At 39.9% G+C, this 21,644-nt stretch overlaps 1 protein-coding gene across 4 annotated transcripts in view; it reads left to right on the top strand.

Annotated features, from left to right (window-relative positions):
* The window catches only part of SRGAP1 (SLIT-ROBO Rho GTPase activating protein 1), a 284,751-nt gene that overhangs the window by 135,917 nt on the left and 127,190 nt on the right, over positions 1 to 21,644 (top strand). For all 4 annotated transcript variants that reach the window (XM_058742151.1, XM_058742150.1, XM_058742152.1 and 1 more), the window contains exons 2-3: positions 3,932 to 4,127; positions 8,504 to 8,666. In XM_058742151.1, the coding sequence (XP_058598134.1) occupies positions 3,932 to 4,127; positions 8,504 to 8,666 (359 nt within the window). The remainder of the gene's footprint in view (positions 1 to 3,931; positions 4,128 to 8,503; positions 8,667 to 21,644) is intronic.

The raw sequence follows: 21,644 nt of genomic DNA, 5'->3' as shown, positions 1-21,644 counted from the left end.
TTTTCTTGGGTATGTACCTAGGTAGGAGTGGGTTTGCTACATGTGTGTTAACTCTGTGTTTAACCTTAGGAGGACCTGCCAGATCGTTTTCCAAAGTAGCTGTGCTGTTTTGCATTCCTCCCAGCAGTGAATGAGGGTTCTGTTTTCTCCACATCCTTGTCAACACTTATTATCTGTCTTTTTTATTATAACTATCCAAGCAGGTATGAAGTGGTGTTTGCCTCTTCTTGACAGCTGATGATGTTGAGCCACTTTTCATCTGCTACTGGCCGTTCGTAGATCATCTGTGGAGAAAATGTCTATTGAGATCCTTTGCCCATTTTAAAAATTGGATTATTTGTGTTTTTATTAATGACTTGTAAGAGTTCTTTATGTATTCTAGATACAGGTTCCTTCTTAGATACATAATTTGCAAATATTTCTCCATTCTATGTGTTGTCCTCCCACTTTCTTAGTGGTTATAGCTGTATACCTTGTAATGTACGTATCCTTCAGGGCATTAAGTCTTGTAGGCTCTTCCATTGTCTGGGTCAGCTCCTCTTTCCATAGCTTCCTGGTGCGTTTCTCCATTATAGCAGAGAGCATAATGTGTTCATACTATCAACTTAGGATCTGTATTTCCTATTGGAATGAGTTGTGTCTTAGAAATCCTCCTAACTCCAGTTAGACCCTGCCTAACACAAAATAGGAGCTTGATGAACTAAATTAAAATGGAGCTTGAATCACCAAAAAAAAAAAAAAAAAAAAAGAAAAAAAAAAAAAAGGATCCAAATCAATACTAATATAAAAAAAATAATAGAAGGGGTTCTGAAAGATTGTCTTTAAAGCATCTGCAGGTGGGTAGGAAGCTGTAATCCCTCCTACAGAAATAAGACTCAAACTTTCTCTAGAAATCAGTCTTTAATGTGATACTTTCACTGGTTCCAGCCCTAATGATTCTTTGGTACCTCCAATGACAGCTACATCCTATAGCCACCTGTGGTCCCATTGCAAGGATTGATATGGTATGGGGCACAGTGCATCAGTGGCTTCTTTGATATGTTCTGAGCAGTGGACCAAAATGTATAGGACTATTTTATTCATTTATTTAAAATTCTTTTAAATTCATCAGTGCCATGCAATGTTAGATCACATCTAGTGAGGTCACGTGAATAAAGCCATACCACATGTACTGGGAAGTGACCTACTCTAACATTGTGCTACATTGTGGCTCGGGTATGGTGTAAGGAACCCAAAGGTTTTCCCTTTCTAATAAGACATGTCTTATGGTAGTACTTGTATATGATCTTTTTTTGTGATCTTTTCCTCATCTGTCTCCACCTTGTCTAAAGTAAAGAGGTAACCAAACAAATTCTCCTCCAGATTTTAGAGCATATTTTATTTTCTCAAAACCATACCCTAGGTTCTGTCCCTTCACATTTTCCTTATTGAAAATGCTGCTAGTGTCCTGTTTTGAAGGGGAAATTACTGATGATACGAAATAACTGTTACTCCCAGCAAAAAGAGGATGAGGTTTTTAACTGTTTAAATACAGTCCTCCTTCTCAAAATTCCCTGGCTCTTGATTTTAAACCCTGAAAGAAGCAAGCAAGAGAAAAATCTAAGAATGGGGCTGAAGAAGGAACCCCTGAGAATATTTGTGTAGTTCTCTTGAGATCTGTACTCTCAGCCACTTTTCTTTCTTTTTATTTGGCACCAAAGCAGCTTAAACGGGGGGGGGGGGGGGGGGGGAACCCTAGTTGACAGCCTAAGACGATTGATTTATTTTCTCTTAGCACAGCAAGATGTGCTAAAATTACCAAATCTTAAAGAGGCTTACTGAGATTCTTGAATGAGAAATCCCCCCACCCTTGATTTCTTTTTTCTTCATGAGACAAAAATAGTTCTATATTTGTGGGGGAAAGAGCTTGGCAGACACAGTGATTATAATACTGTATTGAAAAACACTTACTTTGATTGACTAAAAAAAAGATGCTGTTCATGGTAGTTAAAAGCCTGTGATAATGTTTTCACTCTGGTGTTCACCACACTTCTATGAGATTAATAACAGGATCCTGCAATCTAGAGGTGGAGAAACCAAGGAAGGACACTTAAGAAATGCTCCCTGTGGGACACCTGGGTAGCCTAGTTGGTTAAGCATCAGACTCTTGATTTCAGCTCAGGTCATGGTCTCACAGTTTGTGAGTTGAAGCCCTGTGTCAGGCTCTGTGCTGATGGTGTAGAGCCTGCTTGGGATTCCCTCCCTCCCTCTCTCTGCTTTCTCTCTCATAATAAAAAAGAAACTTAAAAAAAGAAAAAAAGAAATGCTTCCTGTGCTTTCCCAGTCCTCCCCCTAAAGCCTCGTTGCCTAGAACATGACATTATTGAGGGCCTTGTTTCATAGTTATTGTATCTTTTTTGCCAGGATAAAGTATTTAATCTCCTTAAACCTCAGTTTCTTCTTTGTAAAATGAGGATAATATTCGTACCTGCTTTAATGGGGTATATAATAGTGTTTGATTATTGGTAGCCATTATTGAATTGAGCAAGTTTCCTGACTCCCCATTCAGAAATTGACCAGCCTGCTGATTAAACTTGAGCTTGATTAAACATGGCCAAATGTATGTACACATATTGTGAGCTCAGTTTCTCGCTGTTGAAGAAGGATAAATTAGAAAGGGATTGAGGAGGTGTTATTTGGACATTTCTTTCTTTCTTTCTTTCTTTCTTTCTTTCTTTCTTTCTTTCTTTCTTTCTTTCTTTCTTTTTCCTTCCTTCCTTCCTTCCTTCCTTCCTTCCTTCCTTCCTTCCTTCCTTCCTTCCTTCCTTCCTGTCTGTCTTTTTCTCTCATCTCTACACCCATTGTGTGGCTCAGACTCCCAACCCCATGATCAAGAGCTTCATGCTCCGCCAACTGAGCCAGCCAGGCGCCCCGGACATATTTCTATATCCTACTACATTTATCTTTCCCAAAGAGAGGGCTTTTAGTGAATACTCACTGACTCTGGGAAAGATGAAATAAAGTTTTCCAGTATGAGTTTTCTTGTCTGGAGGTTAGCACTGGGTCTCTCAGACAAAAGCAAGTCAGAGTTATTGCTGTATCTTATTTTCCAAAACACACAGGTTCCTTTGTTACAGTCATTTACCGATAGTTTTGCATGACACACGTTTGCTTTTGTGTGTGTGGTTTATTTCCTCTAAATCAGTAAAAGACTAACCTTCACCTTCCTAATATATTAAAAATCATCAAAGGATTCTTTTCAGGATTATATGTGTCAATAGAACTGTTAGTTTGAACAATGTGTAAAAACTGAAGTCCAAGTGAAGAGCCTTTGATGTTGGAACAGAATAATAAAGTGGAATCTGAGGATCCCATTTATGAACGGATTATTTGAATACAGAAAGAAATTATTTTTAGGCAGGGCATCCCTATAAACCCAGAAGCTGTGAGTTTCACAAACTAGAAATTCATGCACTAAATAAAAATTACCAGATGACAGTGTCTGTATGTGTCTACCAACTGGCACATATGTGGTGGTTCAGAAGTCTGGAAGGAATGATGCTCACATCTTTGCCATTCAAACTTGAAGGATAGTTGAGGTAAAGCGCTGTCGAAAAAATTACAATGTACTTAGCTACCCAAAGATGTCACAGGTTACGAATTGTTGTCTTAAAAGCCTTAATTTATTTGCCCTCATGACTCCATGCATGTTTGTGGCATTGCAGATGTAACCCATATTTGCACCCTCGTTTATTACATTCTTTCCTGGGACTTGGCTCATTCTTTTAAAGGGTCGACAGATTATGTAAAGAACCGATCTGGACCCAGCAGTCTCCTAAAGGTCCGATACAGAGCTAAACATAAAATAGGATTGGTTACTTTTGTCTTGCACGTACCTGCACACCTCAGTAGTTTTCACAAAATCGCCAAATGGATTCTCTTCTTTCCTTAGAAATCCGAGCTCAGCTGGTAGAACAGCAAAAATGCCTGGAGCAGCAAACAGAGATGCGAGTTCAGCTTCTCCAGGACCTGCAGGATTTCTTCCGGAAAAAAGCTGAAATTGAGACGGAATATTCTCGGAACTTAGAGAAGTTAGCTGAAAGGTTCATGGCAAAAACAAGAAGCACCAAGGATCATCAGCAGTACAAGTAAGAGAGACTTGACTCAAATGCTTTTTTCCAAGGTGATAGTCTACCACCTTACCACCTTTCTTGGTTTTGGAATGTTCCATCTTTGGTGGATAAGCTGTTGATTGGCATATCCCCACGGATGAAAGCCAACTCTCCGCATTTATAATTTGTGGGCACCAGTGTATCGCATTTTTAAAGTATTCTCTTGACATTTTTTTCTTTCCAGTAAATATATATTTGTGGATAACTTTATATATAGGAAGAAAAGGTGTGTGTTTATAAAATTCCTGCTTACAGAAAAGTGAGAGTTGGTCTCTACCCCAGGAAGATATTTCAGTGGGCACATTTACAACGGCTGCTTCTTCAAGCAAAGACCTCAAGATTTGTGTCGTGATTTTGTATGAAAATAAGCAATAAGGGCCGCTTACGTTTAGCTCCCCACACCTCAGTCGCATTTGTGATCACTACAGTTGAGACTGACTTAAAGGAAGCATTTTTAGTAAACTGCTTAGGACCAAGTGTAATTAAACCTTGAATTAATTGTACTTCATTTGTTTAAAAAATACCTACAGATTTTATGATAATGAAATTTACTCTGTAATTTAGCTCCTAGAGACTGAGAAAGAGCAGTAGGCAACTTTACGAGAGTATATAAGTACTGTGACAGCGTAAGTGCAGGATGCCATGGACAGACCCGATGGAAATCCATTTATAGTGGAGGTGGGGAAGGGAAGGCCAAAGAAAGATCCTGGCAGAAGTGATATGTAAGTGAAGACATGCAGGACTAGTTGGCAAATCGAGGGGACTAGAGCAAGGTGTTCCAGGCAAGGGGAACATCCTGTATCAGGGAGCAGAAGGGAAGGGGGCGTGGAGGGCAGTTTTGTCGAACAGAAGGAGTCCAGTGGGAGTGAGTAGTGAGGTGGTGAGCTCTGTGGCCACAGGTGTAAATTTCACCAGCTCCAGGAGGCCTGTAGGTCACACTGGACAGTTTGAACTTTGTCCTGAGTGCATGAGAAGCATTTGGAGAGTTTTAGTTAGAAGGGTGAACCAACTCAGACCTCATTTTTAAATGATGACTAAGACCACGGATAGAACTGTGGACTGGAAGAAGCCATCGTAGAGGGAGGGAGACCACGTAGGGGGCGCTCACAGTAATGGCGTGAGCTAGCAATGCGGCAGGGAGAAAGAAATAGGCTTTTGTCTCGGAGATATTTAAAAGGGAGCACAGTCTGTCTTTCCTGGAAAAATAGTAGACTAGGCAATCTGAAAAGTATTTCTGCTGTAAAACTCCCAGAAATGCTGATTAAAATATAATGGGCATCACTGTAAATGTGTAATTGAACTCATAGGGAAGGAAGGGAAATTCCCAGGGGCCAAAAAAGGAAGAGGGGACTCTAAACTCAAGGGGACAGTTATAGCTGCCCTTAAGTCCCATGTGGGGCAGAGGATGAAGCATGTGCAAGGTAGAGAGGTGGAATGGAAGACCTCCCATCACCAACCCTATCGTATTGCCCCCAGCCTAAAATCCGGACCAGCAGAACTATCTCTGTACATTGGTGAAAGAGAAAATCTCCTATCCCCTTGCAGAAACACGGAGTGCAGTCTGCTCAGGCTGAGCTCCAGACTGGAGGGGGATGTAGAGAAGCCTCTCTTTGTCTTCACTGTTGGCTTTGCAGCACAATCTTGATAGGGAATGCTTTTATTTTTTTTAATTTTTTAATATTTTTGATGGCTAACCTCTAGTGTTGGCCCAGTGTAGAAATAAATCTTAGGATTCCCAGGGTGGACAAATGTCAAATGTACTTGACCGAGACTAGAGTTGGAAAGGAGGCTGGAGCCAGTACTGAATTCACATGTATAGTAACTGTCCCTTTGTAAAGTGATTACAAATAAGAAGACAGCCCATTCATCCATTCAGTAAATATTTTTGAATGTCTTCTGTGTTCCGCACTTGGTAATCGGTTGTGAACTGAAAACCTGTATGGGCCCATGCGCCTCAGTCTGATCTCTTAGTGGTTCAGCTGCCCCTTTTTTCTTTCTCTTGGTTTGTTCAGATGGTTTTTTGTCAAGGTAAACAGTGTGGAATTTTCTTTGACTTGAGCTTATTGAATTTGGGACTGAAGATAAGTCTACAGAAGGGCCAAACCAGGAGTAGGAAGAAAATCAAAGACAGACTTTATGAAAGCCTTGGACAGACCTGGCTTGAATACTGGCTTTCCTCTGTGACTTTGGTCAAGTTGTTTAACCTTTCTGAGCCTTGGCTTCCTAACTTGTGAAATGAGATTTTATGAACATTAAATGAGAAACATGACGAAGTCCTTGATGAGATTGATAGCCCTCATGAGTTATGCACTCAGTGTCCCTTCTCCTCACCAAACAAATGTTAAATCTTTGGCAGTTCTCAGCTTTGGGATGCTCATTGTGTAGAACAGCCCTTCACTTAAATTTACCACTGACAGATGACCAAGGCTTAGATCAGCCTTCTTGAACTCAAAGACTCTGATACTAGTTATGGTCTTCAGAAAATCAACATGCCTCACTAAGCTTCACCTCTCTCACTGATAGAGTGGATACAAAGAATTTCTGCCTTAAATTGTAGTGGTAAGGATTACGTAGAATTAATGTGTGTAAAATCTTTAGACCAGCCTCTAGATAAAAATAGCTAACTTTGTATAGCACTTACTATGGATCTAAGGCATTATAGTAAGCATTAAAAGCTATATATTAACTGAAATTATCCCCATAATAATCTTACAAGTACTGTTATTTTACCCACTCTACAAATGAAGTTACAGAGGCATAGAGAAGTTTAGATAATTTGGCCAAGATCACATAGCTAGTAAGTAGTTCTGGGACTTGAACTTGGACAGTATAGATCCATATTCGATGCTCTTGTGTAGTATTTCTTATAGGAGGTGCTCAGTAAAGGCCAGCTGCTATTATTGTTATTGTATATTATTGTCACTTACTATTAAGGCAATAATATATGCTTATTCAGTGAGTGAAATAACATTTATTTAATGCTTACCTGGGCAGGGCACTCAGGATGCAAAAATGTAGGAAACATTCTCAAAGTAGGAAATGTTCTCAGAGAATTTATGGGTTACTTCAGCATAAAGGATATACATAAAAGTTAATATATTAATGTAACATATACCTCTTAGGCTGACTAGATAGAGAATGTCAGTAGAAGGGCTCCTGTTGTCTGCCATAGAAGCAATGCCCCTTGCTTGATGGCTTTGATTTAAAAAAAAAAAAAAAAAAAAAGGTTCTCTAGGTTGGGGGTGTAATTCTAGTGTGGCAGGAGGCTTTTCTAGTTGGTACCAATGCTAGGGCCTGAGAACAGAGGATTTTCCCCCTACAACTGTTCCTACTTCCGTCTGAGACTTCCCCTTCCTTCCAGAGAGGATTTTGATTTGATTCAGTGTCAAATCTTGAATTGGAGGAACTTAGAGGCGGAAAGAGTTGACTTTATGATTTCTTTCCTAATTTAATGAATATTCAGAGTCATAAGTGAGTGTGAATAAGATAACATGTCCATTACAAATGGCACCAGTGCCCCTGAGTGGGATAAGCATTCTTGTGCCTTTTTTGTCATTTTTCAGTTAGACTTAAAAAAGAAAGGAAGAAAGAAAAGCAACGTCCTTTTTTTCAAGGCCAGTTGGTTACTGTTTTGTTTGGAGGTTTCCTTTAAGATTTTTTTTACAAGTCATATTTTGTGGTTTATAGTCACGTTTAGCTTTATTCTCTAGAATAAAACAAGGTGTAGTTACAAATCTGAACTAGTTTAATGACAGGTCACAAGGCAGTAAACCTCTTGGTTCTATTCACGGGCCTTCAGACAATGCTATAAAGCTGTGATTCCCAGGAACACTTCTTGGGAAGCTGGAGTTTATAGATCAGGGGATTAATAACTAATCCTCAAACGGATGTCCCATGGAAAGCGTACCTAGCCAGCTCTCTTTTCCAGCAGCAGACTGAACATTCAAGGCAGACTTTGTAAGCAGTAGCAAACCACAGTCTGTCTGTGAGACAGTAGTCAATAGATTTTTATGTAAATATCAACTACTTTCTTCAATGGGGTGTTTAAGGCTGAAAGCCTGCCTGAGTACTGTGTGTATTAGGGTCCCTGGCCCTTGTCAGGAGTGTGGGTTTTGACTGGTGTTCTGGTCCAAGGTTTTCTTTCCAAGTCTAGGCAATTGCTGGCTTTCTGCCATCACGGCCTGGAAGGCTGATACGCTGGCTCTTGAGTAGCCGCTATGAGCAATGCCCAGAGTAGGAAGAATAGCGACAATACCCATCTGTTGGGGCTCCTGGTTTGCCTTGCTGACTTCCCTCAGCTGGTTGGGGCAGCTTTGAAATTGATGGTAATTCGGTTTTTCTTCACTTCTCAGGAAAGACCAGAACTTGTTGTCTCCAGTGAACTGCTGGTATTTGCTTCTGAACCAAGTGAGACGAGAAAGCAAAGACCATGCCACTTTGAGTGACATCTATCTGAACAACGTGATTATGCGATTCATGCAGATAAGTGAGGATTCCACCAGGATGTTTAAAAAGGTACATTCCGTCACTTCTGCCGTAATGTGCTTTCTCGTGAGCGCGACTGAGAAGGAGTCTAGTGTCTTCATTACTTCATGGTACTCTGTTAAGTTTTAGCTACAAAAATAAAAGAAAGAATATTTTAAAGACACAGAACCAAAAGTTTAACCTGAGCAGGCCTGCTTGTCGAGTTGTAAATCACTGAATCTGTGACCTGAACGATGTGAGCAAAATTTTGAAATGAGATGTACGTGTAGACTGTACCTCTGTCCTTAGGAATGCATTGCCTGCAGTTAGGAAAAAATAGACCAGAAAGGACAAGCCTTCAATTCTGTGTTTTGGGCTCACACATGATCAGACACTTGTGAAGAACAAGATAACCAGATGTGCTGCTCTCTTGGAAAAATGTTACTGTGATTTTTTTTTTTTTCTTGCTCTCACCAGACTAGCAGCCGAGGCTGTGAGAGGGTGACAATGAAGAAAATTCCACTGGGCACAAAAAATTCAGTCTCTTACATGCCAGAGAGCTTCCTCCTTCCCAAATCCATTTTAAAAATAGGAGCTGGGCTTTTAAACCTTCTTATCGTTGTTACTACTCTCAGCCAGCTCTCGGTAATTTTATTTTCGTTGAGAACAATAACAAAATTGGACCATATCCTGTGTAGAGAACGCAGCTACTCTCCCAATGAGAGTAGATTTTAGTGTTTATATTTATAGGACATCGGTTCTCCCCATCTCTCCTCAGCTTTGTGCTAGTGGTATTTGCTGCCTATACCAATATCTGTACTCTATTCGGCAAGCATTAGTTTCAGAAAGTGGGGGAAAAGAACCCCCTTGTTGATTAATGACATATTTATGTTTCAAAGGGACCCTTGAAAACAAAGATGTAGTGTTAGGCAGGCCAGCTGGAAAACCTCTTAGCCATGTTTGATGTATCCACATTAGGTTCTATTTCTGACCTAGAAATGGAATTTAGTGGACCCCGGGTCCTCTTCTGCTCTGTGAAATAGGGGGAAGAAAATGTTTCAAACAAAGGAGGATCTTAAAAAAAATCTTGGAAGAACATATTAAGAAGAGAACAGGGAGAGAAATACCCAATGTGTCTTAAAAAAAAAAAAAAAATAGAGATCTGAAAAATAGTTTAGATGGAGCCATGAAAGTAAAATAATTTTCTCAGATGTCAGCCGTTTCAGCCGAGGCCTCATTTAGTTCACTGGCTTGTTTTTGTTTTGGTTTGTTTTGGTTTGGTTTTTTTGAGCATCTTCTCTGGGGAGGAGATGGTGTTAGGTCTTGGAAAGGCTGCATAGAGGAAGAAAAAACAGTCCTCCTGCTCAAGAAGGTCCCATTCTATCCAGATTTAGATGGTGCTGTATGATGTTTCCAGTGACAGGAAGGCTGGCAACCATTCAGCTAGGGTGTCTGGGGCCAGCACCCCAGCTGAATTCATTTATCTGTCTATTTGACAAAATATCTTTAAAAGGCCTAAGGAAGCAGAGTTAAAAGACACATCCCTGCCTGCGTGGAACTCATTACAGTAATTAACAGTCACCCCGCTAGAGGGACGCACAACCTGCTGTGAGAGCTTGAAGCTGGAGATCTTCACCTTACTGGGGGGTCAGGAAATTCTCCACAGAGGAGGGAGTACTTGGAGTGAGACCTGTTGGGGAAGGAGGTGTCCATCGAGCAGGCAAAGACAGCTGTTCCACGGAAAGCAGTCACGTGACATGTTCAGGGAAAGGAAAGAGTTCGATGTCACTGGGCCAGGTTGTAGGTAACTGTTAACTGTCGTTACTATTACAGGTATCCAGTGCTGCCTTTCTCAACCAAATGTAGCACACTACCCACCCCACCTTTCCATGCATATTATTACTAGAGAAAGAAAGTACAAGAGGCAGAGAGCAAAAGGGAGAGATTGGAACTTACTGAGAAGCCAGATCAGCCCCCTGGGACACATTTGTCAGCTAAAGGAACAGGAAGCTTAAACCCTACCTATCAAGTCCAGAGAACTTTAGGTCCCTTTAGATTAGAAAGCAAGACTAGTCTTTTCTGCCCCCTCCCCCACCTGTTTTTTCTTTTTTGATTATCAAACCTTTCTCTTCGGTCCAGCTCTTCTTCCATTATTGTGGTGCCAGAAGCATATTTTCTATCAGAATGGAAAGAAATCATCAGAGCCAGCCTGAAGTGACCTTTAGAACTATTATGGAGTCCTTAGTGAGCACAATGCTTGTCTTTCTTGGGAGAAGATTTTGAGACTTCTTCATTTTTCAAAAATACCCCCAAGTCTGTATGGGGATCCCGAGAGATACCGGGTGCCTGACAGGTTCAGCCTCTTACAAAGCTGTATTGTATTCAGTTTAGCCAGTGGTAGAAAATCCTTGTACCCAGACTGTTCTGTCAAATAGAGCTGGGAGCAGGTAATTCTAGGAATGTTTTTGTGCCCAAGTGAACATAATAATCAGGAAGACACTTATAAGAATATCTAATTCCGTACATGGGTATAGGCAACAACTTTAAAACTTAAATTTTAGTCACATCAGAACCAGTAATAGTTTTCTACAGGTAGAAGAAGTGAAGCTTTTTTAAAACAACAGTACCAAATTATTCAAATATTGATTATTTAGATTTAGGCCTTAGAACTATAAATGAATCCTGTTGGTGAGAATAACAGTGATTCATCTTTTAGGCTCTGAAATCTGGTATTTTGGGTATGAGTCTTGGCTTTGTCACGGTCGGTAGCTGTGTGGACTTGGGAATAATTGTAAACCTTTTAGGCCTCACTTTCTGCATCTGTAAAGTCAATATGTAACATTTTATTTTAGATAATTGTATGGAAGATTCATGAGTCATCCATGAAAAGCCACTTAGCCCAGTTGTCTGGACTTAAGAAGTCCTAGGTAATTTTTAGCTATTATCTTTATTATTGTCTGTATTGTAAACACTTATTCTGTACCGTTGTACTAAATGTTTCCTCAAACCAGTATACTAAGTATGTCCTTATTTAAGGAGAGTATATGGCACAACTGTGATAAGCACATCCAAACCATAGCATTGGCATATCACTTATTATGAAGTTCTGAACCGTATTTGTGAGCACACTCCGGGGAAACGTCTACCCAGTGTCCTTGCTTGTAGTCAAATTAAAATTTTGGTTCTCACATTTCAACGGTTAGTGGGAAATCAGGGAATAACCCAAGGAATACCTGTGTCAGCCAACTCCTCCCTCCCCCGTGCCTCTGAGGTCCCTCACCGCTATTTCACATGGAAAGTCATAACTTTGAGGCTACACTGATTTCTTCATTCATTTATTTAACAATAAAAGTTACTCAATTCCAGACCCTCTGTTAGATATGGACAGGGTAGGGCTCTGCTTTTACTCTGTGAGCTTCTGCTTCACCTAGGTCAGGAATTGGAGCCTCCTCGTACACATGGGTTTGTTTCATTATCAGCCCTTATTTCTTTCCCAGAGAACAAGAGGTGGTCAGGTATTTCTTGCCCCATTCTGGAGCTCTGCCTCCCGAAGCGATTGAGACCTTGCCTTCTTCTTGCCTTTATTCGTGCCGAAAGAGAGTGTCCTGCATCGGGCTTCGGGCTGCAGCCAGAAAATGTGCAGTTCATATGCTACACATAAAAATGTAATTAACGTCAGCAGTCATAATTTCAGGAAACAACAAAGCCAGCTTGCAGCAATCACTTTATTTAAGTACCTTATCACATGATCTAATTTCCCAGTTTTAAGAATGTTAATAGAAGTGTGTCGTTTAGAGGGAGCACAGCAAAATGGTAGCAGTTACATAATGCTGAATTATCTTTGTGTGTTTTAAATTATCTTCAAGGCTATCATTTCCCCATGGATTATTTTCAGATTATTAATGTTTTTATCCTCCCTTGCTTTGCATAAATATGCATTCAGGTTTGTTTATTTCTTCACCAATAAATGACATCTGTACACTACCACTTAGGGAACTTTGTGCACCGAGCATGGTGCTTGGTGTTTTTCACACATTAGCTCATGCATCCTTGCAGCTGCCCAGTTAACAGGTATTATAATCCACATTTCAGGGAGGAGGAAATAAAACACTCAGAGATATAAATTGCACAGCCAGGCTAGCGGAGACGTATTTTGTCTTTGCCTGTATGTCTTAGCTCATAGTTACAATGAGTCTGTTGGTGTTCTTCCGTGGTAACTGGAGATGTTACTCGTTGCATAGGTCAGACACTTCTTAGAATGGGACATTGTGGTCTTGGCTCTCTCCATTTCTTCTGAAAATCCTGAAGAATGACAATTCTGGATGAGGCAGCAAAATCTGTCAGTCATCCGGCTATAGGTGGGGATTCAAAGCAGCAGAGACTAGTCGGAGGCCACTGAGAATTACTCCACTTTGGCATAAATGCCAGAGGTTATCAGATTCAGACTGGGAATTATCCCAGTTTTGATATTATTGATTGTGTGGCCCAATCTGAAAGGAATCAGAAAAATTTCACATTCTTAGTGAAATTTGGAATCATTTTTGTTTTTGATTAAGGCCAGTCATACTCTACTTACATACCCCAGCATGAAAAGAGAGAAAACAAAATCATTTCTTAGGAGAAATACATGTGTTTTCATTTAGACCATTGAAAACATTCAGAGGCTTTAATGTAAATTAAGAAAAGATACTAGTCTACTACATATCTCTAACGCTCTAACCTTGTTTTCAAGAATCTGAAAACAACCAATCTATGGAAGAGAAAGAATCTATTTCTTTTTGAATATAAAAATACATATTCATTGTAAAAATTCAGAAAACATTAAAAAACAGAACTAATTCTCCATGTGAACACCACCTGTGGTTAGTATCTTGGGCTGTATCTTTTCAGTATTTGTATGTATAAACGTATTTATGTAATATACAAACATACATAAATGTTATTTTACAAAATTGAGATTTTGTTGCATGTAGCTTGTGAACCTGCCCTTTTCATGTAAAATTTGTTAGCATTTCCCATGTGTGGAAATAATCTTTTAAAACAGGATACTTCGTGCCCACATCGTGTTTTCAGCATCTGCATGGACATGTTCTTTTCCTGTTGTTGGACATTTAAAGCTTTCACGCATCTACTTTTTCCTTATGCTATATTCCTCGAAGTAGAATGATTAGGTCAGAGGGTGGTATTAGAGTGTCATGCTTTGGGTGAAATTTTTATCTTTTGCCTTTCTGGAGTAAAGATGGTCATGGTTGTGATTTACCAATGAGTAATTCATTTTCTGAAACATAAATTTCCTATTTTATTAACAGAGCCACCACATGTAATTTAGTATGCTGATGCACTAGTAGTAAATAATATAACAAGAGGAACTTTTTCCAGAGCCTTTCAGTACAGTGTGGCAGAAGAATTAAATGGTATGCTGGTGGCATCAGGGGACAGTTTAATTATTGATGGGACCTGGATAAATAAGTAGAATAGTTCAAGCTAACACTACTATCTGGTTCTCTTGAGTTTTACTGACCCTATGGCTAGCTGATTTTTCTGGAAATAAGTCAACATTAAACCCTTTTCAATGATGCGATTTTCTGAAATATTTTAGAAAATGCTTTGGATTTGTATTTGTAAGTTGCTGATCAGCGTGGCTAGCGCTGAATAAATAGCGGTTGTTGGTACTGCTGTTACTGATGTTTTGCCTTAATTACTTGGTGACAAAAGGACATGTGTCCTGGCTGTAAACTTAGCAGGTGAGTTACTAGATAAGAGTATTCACCATCAGTTCAGAAGCCGAGGACACTAACCAAGTGTAGATGTGTGTCTCCTTGGAAAATGATGTAATTAGAAACCTGATGGGAGCTAAGTTGGGACATTTTGTCATGCAGCATGGTGCGGTGGTACTGACACCCTCATGTTAGCGTTTGAACCCATCATTACATTCAAAACAGTTGTTGACAACACTTGAAACGTTTTCGTGGTTAAAAAAACTGGGTGGCTCAGTTGGTTGAGCACACGGCTCTGGATCTCAGGATTGTGAGTTCGAGCTCCACATAGGATGTAGAGATTACTTCAAACTTTAAAAAAAAAAACAACAACTTAAATGGAAGTGCGTGAACCAAAATTATTTTAAATGAACATCTCGGGGCGCCTGGGTGGCTCAGTCCGTTAAGCAGCCGACTTCGGCTCAGGTCATGATCTCGCGGTCTGTGAGTTTGAGCCCCGCATCGGGCTCTGTGCTGACAGCTCAGAGCCTGGTGCCTGCTTCAGATTCTGTGTCTCCCTCTCTTGGACCCTCCCCCGTTCATGCTCTGTCTCTCTCTGTCTCAAAAATAAAAAAACGTTAAAAAAAAATTTTAATGAACATCTCTAAGTTATTTTTTTTCCCTTCTGTTTGCTTATCTGTGATTTCTGATTTTTGTACGATGAACATATTTTGTAAGACACAGAAGAAAAGAATTATTTATTATAAACTAAAACCTTAAAGAAACTTGGCCCAGAGTATACCAGTGTCCATAGTAAAAAAAAAAAAAAAGGGGGGGGGGGAACAACAAACAGTAACTAATTCTGCTCCAAATGCTGTTTGTTAATGGAGAATTGGCCTGTGCTCCAGGTACACTTGAAAACTGTGCTTTGAACATATAAAATTCAGATGGTTAAGATGAAAAGACATGAACTCAGGGAATTTCTGAGCAAGATAGCAGCCTGCACATGGGCTCTAAGTGTCTTACCTGCCAAGTTATCTTTGAAATGACTAATCAAATATATAAAGAGGAAAAACTGGAACAATCCTTTTAACTTCAGGCAGATCTCATTACTCCTTTCCTCACTCTCTCATCTCCCATGTTACTCTGAGTTAAAGTCTGCACCCCCACCTCTTTTCTCTTGCTGTATTTTTCTCTGTAGCACTTCTCTCTTTCTGACATATTCTATATTTACTTAATATGTATTCATTTTGTTTCCCCTCAGTTAAAATTAAAAAAAAATCTTTTTAATGTTTATTAATTTTTGAGACAGAGTGTGAGTGGGGGAGAGGCAGGGAGGGGGGCGCAGAGGAAAACAAGAATCTGAAGCAGGCTCCAGGCTCTAAGCTGTCGGCACAGAGCCCGATGCAGGACTTGAACTCACAACCTGAATCAAAGTTGGGCGCTTAACCAACTGAGCCACCCAGGCACCCCTCCCCTCAATTTAAATGTAAGTTCCTGAGGGAAGTGTCCTTGTATCATTCATTGAAATACTAATACGTACTAGATGCTCAGTTAATATTTATTGAGTGAGTAGATAATGAATATTTACATTTATGTTAGAAACCAGAGGTGAATGTCACCTGCGTAACAGAAATTTCAAGACATTTCAAAAAGATCCCGTATTGACAGCTGGATTTAAGTAGCACTATTATGTGCAATCTACTTCTGAAGAGCGAGAACTCAGAGGAAAATCAGTCATGGGAACTTTGTGGCAGAGTGGAATAAGTAAAGTACCAGCTTTCTGGTTAGATGACTGAAAAGGGTTTCCCAAAGAACCAAAAAGGACCAGGGAAATTATAGATGGGTGAAGATTTAAAAAAAACTCATAAAGTTTTCTCTTTTTGTTTTTAAGATTTTATTTTTAAATAATCTCTACACCGAACATGGGGCTCGAACTCACAACCCCACTGTCAAGAGGTCCCATGCTTCACCAACTGGGTCAGCCAGGTGGCCCCTATAAAGTTTTTTATGAACTCCTCAGTTCATCTCTGAGCTGAATAGGCTTGAGTCTGATTTTGAGGAGTATACCTACCAAAGATTTTGAAAACTGAGCTAAGGGATAGACCACTGCCTGGATTCCAGACTGAACTTTGGATGATGCATGTACAGGACAGATCCAAATAGTGTTACAAAGATGTTTGAAAAAGACCTGATGTTGAAACCACAACTGTGAAGGCTGGTCAGAATTTGCATCCTGAATTGAACCAGGTTGATGTCTTGATAAAACAACAATATCAATATTTTGCATGTGGTTTAAACAAGACTCCAAATCTCATAATATCATATTCAAAATATCCAGAATACAATCCAAAATTACTCAGCATATAAAGAACCATGAAAACTTCAATTCACATGGGAAAAGACCATCAACAGATGATTCTGAATTGATGCAAATGTTGGAATTACCTACCAAACATTTTTAAAGCAACCATGATAAAAATGTGCCAAGAAGTACGAACAAACACTCTTGAAGTGAAGGGAAAGATAGGAAGTAACCAAAATAAAAAAAACTCTCTAAATGGGTTCAATAGCAGAATGGAAATAACATAGGGAAAAGTCAGATTAATTTCTGTTAATCTTGAAGACTGATTTATAGAAGCTGTCCAATCTGAACAACAAAGAAAAATTTGAAATAGAAAATGATCATTGCCTCATGGACCTTTGGGACAATACCAAAAGTCTGACAGCTGTATCAGTAGACAGCACAGTCCCTGAAGGAGAGGAGAAAAGACTTTGTGCAGAGAAAATATTTGAAAAAACAATTGCAAGAAAACTTCCCAAACATGGCAAATGAGATAAACATACATATTCAAGAAGCTTAGCAAAATCCAAACTGGATGAATCTTTTGTTTGTTTGTTTGTTTGTTTGGTTTTGGAAGACAGGGAGAGAGGGAGGGGCAGAGAGAGAGGGAGGGGCAGAGAGAGAGGGAGGCACAGAATCCAAAGCAGGCTCCAGGCCCTGAGCTGTCAGCACAGAGCCCAACGGGGTGCTTGAACACACAAGCCGTGAGATCATGACCTGAGCCGAAGTTGGACACTTAAACAACTGAGCCCCGCAAGTGCCCCCAAACCGGATGAATCTTTAGAAGTCAATACACAGATGCATCATAATCAGATTGAAAAGTAGCAAAATTATAGGAAGCAGCCAGGGAAAAAATGATACCTTACTTATTGGAGAACAAGAATTGGATGATTGGATTTCTTTCTGCATTAAATGCCAGTAGCCCCTTACCAGTTGTGACAACCAAAAATGTATTCGGATATTAACAGATGTCCCTGGTCAGAGAGAATTGGCCCAAGTTGAGAACACTTGATTCTTACTGACTCCTCCATTCTCCCAAACACTTTTTTTGTTGTTGTTTAAAGAAATGTGTAATTTGATTTTTCAATTACAGGGCTTACAACTCTTAATTAAATTAACATGGAGTAAGTCAAAAGACACCCAGCCTCCCATAAAGAAGGATAAAAAATACCATTCAGTACCAGGTTTGTTTAGGTTCATTTATTTATAAAAGATCAGCACTTAATAAAACCCATCTTCAAAGAGCTGTAGACACTGAATCCGTACCATTCTCCTCATCCAAGGAGGAAATTGCAGCCTTAAGAAAAGAACTGATGAGGAGAGAACATTCCTACCATATGTCGAGGTGTCTGCAGTTGAGATCAACGAAGTCTAAAGCAACCTGAAAACCGTATTCTGGTTGCTAGCCAAGCCTTCTTACCATTTGAAGACTGTATTTAATTTCACATGGTAGGATTCTAAAAGATTTCTAGCAGCTGCAAGAAATGCCATATTGGGGGGTATTGCACATAGAGTAAATATTTGAATTAAGAAACACTTGTGATACCTTGAATTATAGCAACCCAAAAATACGCACTTGCAAACAGATACTGACTGTGGCTGTCAGATCGATTTCAGTGCTTTTAAAATCTGAATCAAAGGGAGTGCCTGGGTGGCTCAGTCAGTTAAGCAGCCTACTTCAACTCAGGTCATGATCCCATGGTTCATGAGTTCAAGCCCTGTGTCGGGCTCTGTGCTGACAGCTCAAAGCCTGGAGCCTCCTTCAGATTCTGTGTCTCCCTCTTTCTCTGCCCCTCCCCTGCTTGTGCTCTCTCTCTCTGTCCCTCTCTCCCTCTCTCTCTCTCGCGCGCTCTCAAAAATAAACACTAAAAAATATTTAAAATCTGAAAGGAAAAAATTATTAGAAAAGTAGTTAGAGACAAGCAGGTATTTTACCAACTTAAATACATTGTCAGATGAACCTTAGAAAGTTATGAAAATAATAAATTTTGACACTGAATATATGAACTATTTACATTGAAAAAAACAGTAATGTTTAATAATTGATAGTAAATAAATACGTGCGCCATTTTACTTTTTAAACTTTGATAGTTTTAAGTGAACAAGAATCCTATTTGGCTTAGTCCACTGGCTTGAATAAACATGCCCACAAAAATTTCATCTCTTTAGCTCTTAAGATGGAGATTGCAGGGGTCTAATAAAATAATATTTTATTATTTGGCAAGGTCTTATAATTCCACTGAAAATAATCATAACAAATCCATTGTAACTTTCACTTTTCTTTCTCTTCATTTTTTTCTGAAACCAGCTTCCTTTTCAAAACAAAGTGGACATTCTGTTATTCATTCAACAAACATGTATTATCATTATGTGACAGGCACAAGGGTGCATTCTGAGATTACAAAAGGGAGTAAGGCCCAAATCCTCAGTACCCCAAAGGAGCTTATAACCTAATAAGGAAAGGAAGTGTAGAGATAAAAATTACGTTACAAACCAGTAACTGCTCTTACAGAGAAAGGACCTAAAACTGCCATAGCACAGGGGGGATTTTAAGACATACTGCCTAGGAAAATGGGAGCGCCTGGGTGGCTCAGTTGGTTGAGCATCCAACTTCGGCTCAGGTCATGATCTCCTAGTCCATGAGTTCGAGCCCCACGTCGGGCTCTGTGCTGACAGCTCAGAGCCTGGAGCCTGCTTCAGATTCTGTGTCTCCCTCTCTTTCTGCCCCTCGCCCGCTCACGCTCTGTCTCTGTCAAAAATAAATAAACATTAAAAACAGATTAAAAGAAAATGGAGAAAGGCTCCACAGAGTCTTTGAAGTGGCATTTGATCATCGTCTTAAACTTGGGTTTTACAGAAGAATTAGGGGAAGTGTATTCTTTTATACAGAGAGAACAGTAAAGGACAAGGTCCTGGGATTCTGATCAAGCCTAGCACGTATCTAGGAAATGGCTGTAGGGGAAGATGATGATAGGTGGGACTCCTGGTGGCCCTGTCTACCTGACTCCTAACAGCAGTGAGCTGTGAACATAGGTTAGGGCCTCCTTTTTTGCCTCGACCTAAAACTCCCATCAGTTATACAGCTGGCCAAGGTCAGGAATGTAGCCTGTAGGATGGTGAAGCATACATAATGGAGTAACAGCTGGCTGAGATTTAGAAAGGCATATTTGGTGGGGGTGCAGGGGGTGGGAGTGCAAGAATTTTCTGTTTGAGGAATTGGTAGGTGGTCATTTAAGCAACTGAAGAAGCCAAGAGAGCTTTTTAATCAGGGATATGACATAATCAGCTTTGTTTGTTGAAAGCACTACGAAGAGTCAATTGAAATGAGAACAAACTGGTCTTAAGGAAACTAGTGAGAAAGCTATTGCATTAGTAATCTGGCTGGTAATTTTTTCTGTTTCGTGAATTATGACCAGAGAGTAGTTCCATGTTTCTACTGTCTTCATAAAGCTTGCATTTATATAGATTGAGAATTAACTAAATGCTTTGTGGTGGTGGTGGTTTTACAAAAGATCTGTCCTAGTCAGATTTTCTTAAGGCTTCTACTCTTTTAACTGATGCCTCTTTACCCTGTTGGAAAAGAAAAAGAATCTAACAATGATTCCAGGATTCCTGGGCTTATTGTAACCACGTAGACATGGGTTTGGACTGTCTCCACAGAACGGGGTGGTTGCAAGTCACTGGGAGGTGTGTGTTACTTCTTGATAATCCTTTCAATATTTTAGCCTCCACTCCTTGAAATATAAAGAAAGAATCTCTATGGTACTACTAGCTGCAAGGCAACGATGGGGGCGTGGCAAGGAGAATGTGCTCTCATATCCTTAAACTGTGTCATGTAAGGAATAAAGACACTGGGGATACTTAGTACAAAGAAAGTCAGCTTTCGCTAGGAGAGAGTAGCTGTCTTCACGTATTTGAAGACCTGTCGTATAGAAGATGGTTTGCATTGTCTAGCTCTCTAAGTCTACAGGAGTTAAGACCAATTGATAGAACGTAGGTGGAGACAGGTTCCTTAATCTAAGGAGGACTATCTAGCAGTTACTACAGTCTGAAGTCAGCAAGGGGGAGCTTACAGTTAAGAGTTTTGCTTTGTTGTGGCTTTGGAATGGACTTTATCCTTCCTGCTGTAGTACCTCAAACAAAATTGAAGTATTCTAGAAAGTCTTGAAATATGTTGAAGGGACCATCTGAGACATACTGAGTTGAAAGTCAGTATGAATACACTGTCGCATCAGCATTTCAAAAAATGGAGGATGACCTCATGAAATGAAACAAGGAATGACCTTGAGCTGATAATAGCATCATGACAGAGCCTATATTCATGGAGTTCTTAGTATGTGCCAGATACTCTGTTACGCACCTAACAATTTAATCCTTGTAAGACCCCTAAGGAGTACACAGTTGACCCTTGAACAATGTGAGGGTTGGGGTGCCAACCTCCTGCACAGTTGCAAATCTGCTTAAACCTTCTGACTCCCCTAAAACTTAACTACTAACAGGGGCACCTGGCTCTGACTCTTGATTTTGGCTCAGGTCATGATCTCACAGTTTGTGAGTTCAAGCCCCGCATAGGGCTCTGCGGTGACGCTGTGGAGCCTGCTTTGGGATTCTCTGGCTCTGTCTCTCTCTCTGCCCCTCCCTGCCCCCCCCCCCAAATAAAAAATTAAAAAGAAAAAAAAAATTAACTATTGTCTACTGTTGACCAGAAGTCTTACTGATAACATAAACAGTCATTAACACATATGTTATATGTATTATATACTGTATTCTTACAATAAAGTGAGCTAGAGAAAAGAAAATATTACTTAAAAAGTCATAAGGGGTGCCTGGGTGGTTCAGTCGGTTGAGCCTCCGACTTTGGCTCAAGTCATGACCTCTTTGTGATTTCGAGCCCCGCATCAGGCTCACTGCTGTCAGCGCAGAGCCTGCTTCAGATCCTCCTTCGCCCATTTTATTCTTTCAAAAATAAATATTTTAAGAAATATTTTA

The sequence above is a fragment of the Neofelis nebulosa genome, chromosome 8 (assembly GCF_028018385.1).
Source record: "Neofelis nebulosa isolate mNeoNeb1 chromosome 8, mNeoNeb1.pri, whole genome shotgun sequence".
NCBI lineage: Eukaryota > Metazoa > Chordata > Mammalia > Carnivora > Felidae > Neofelis > Neofelis nebulosa.
This window is presented reverse-complemented; position numbering and strand designations above follow the sequence as displayed.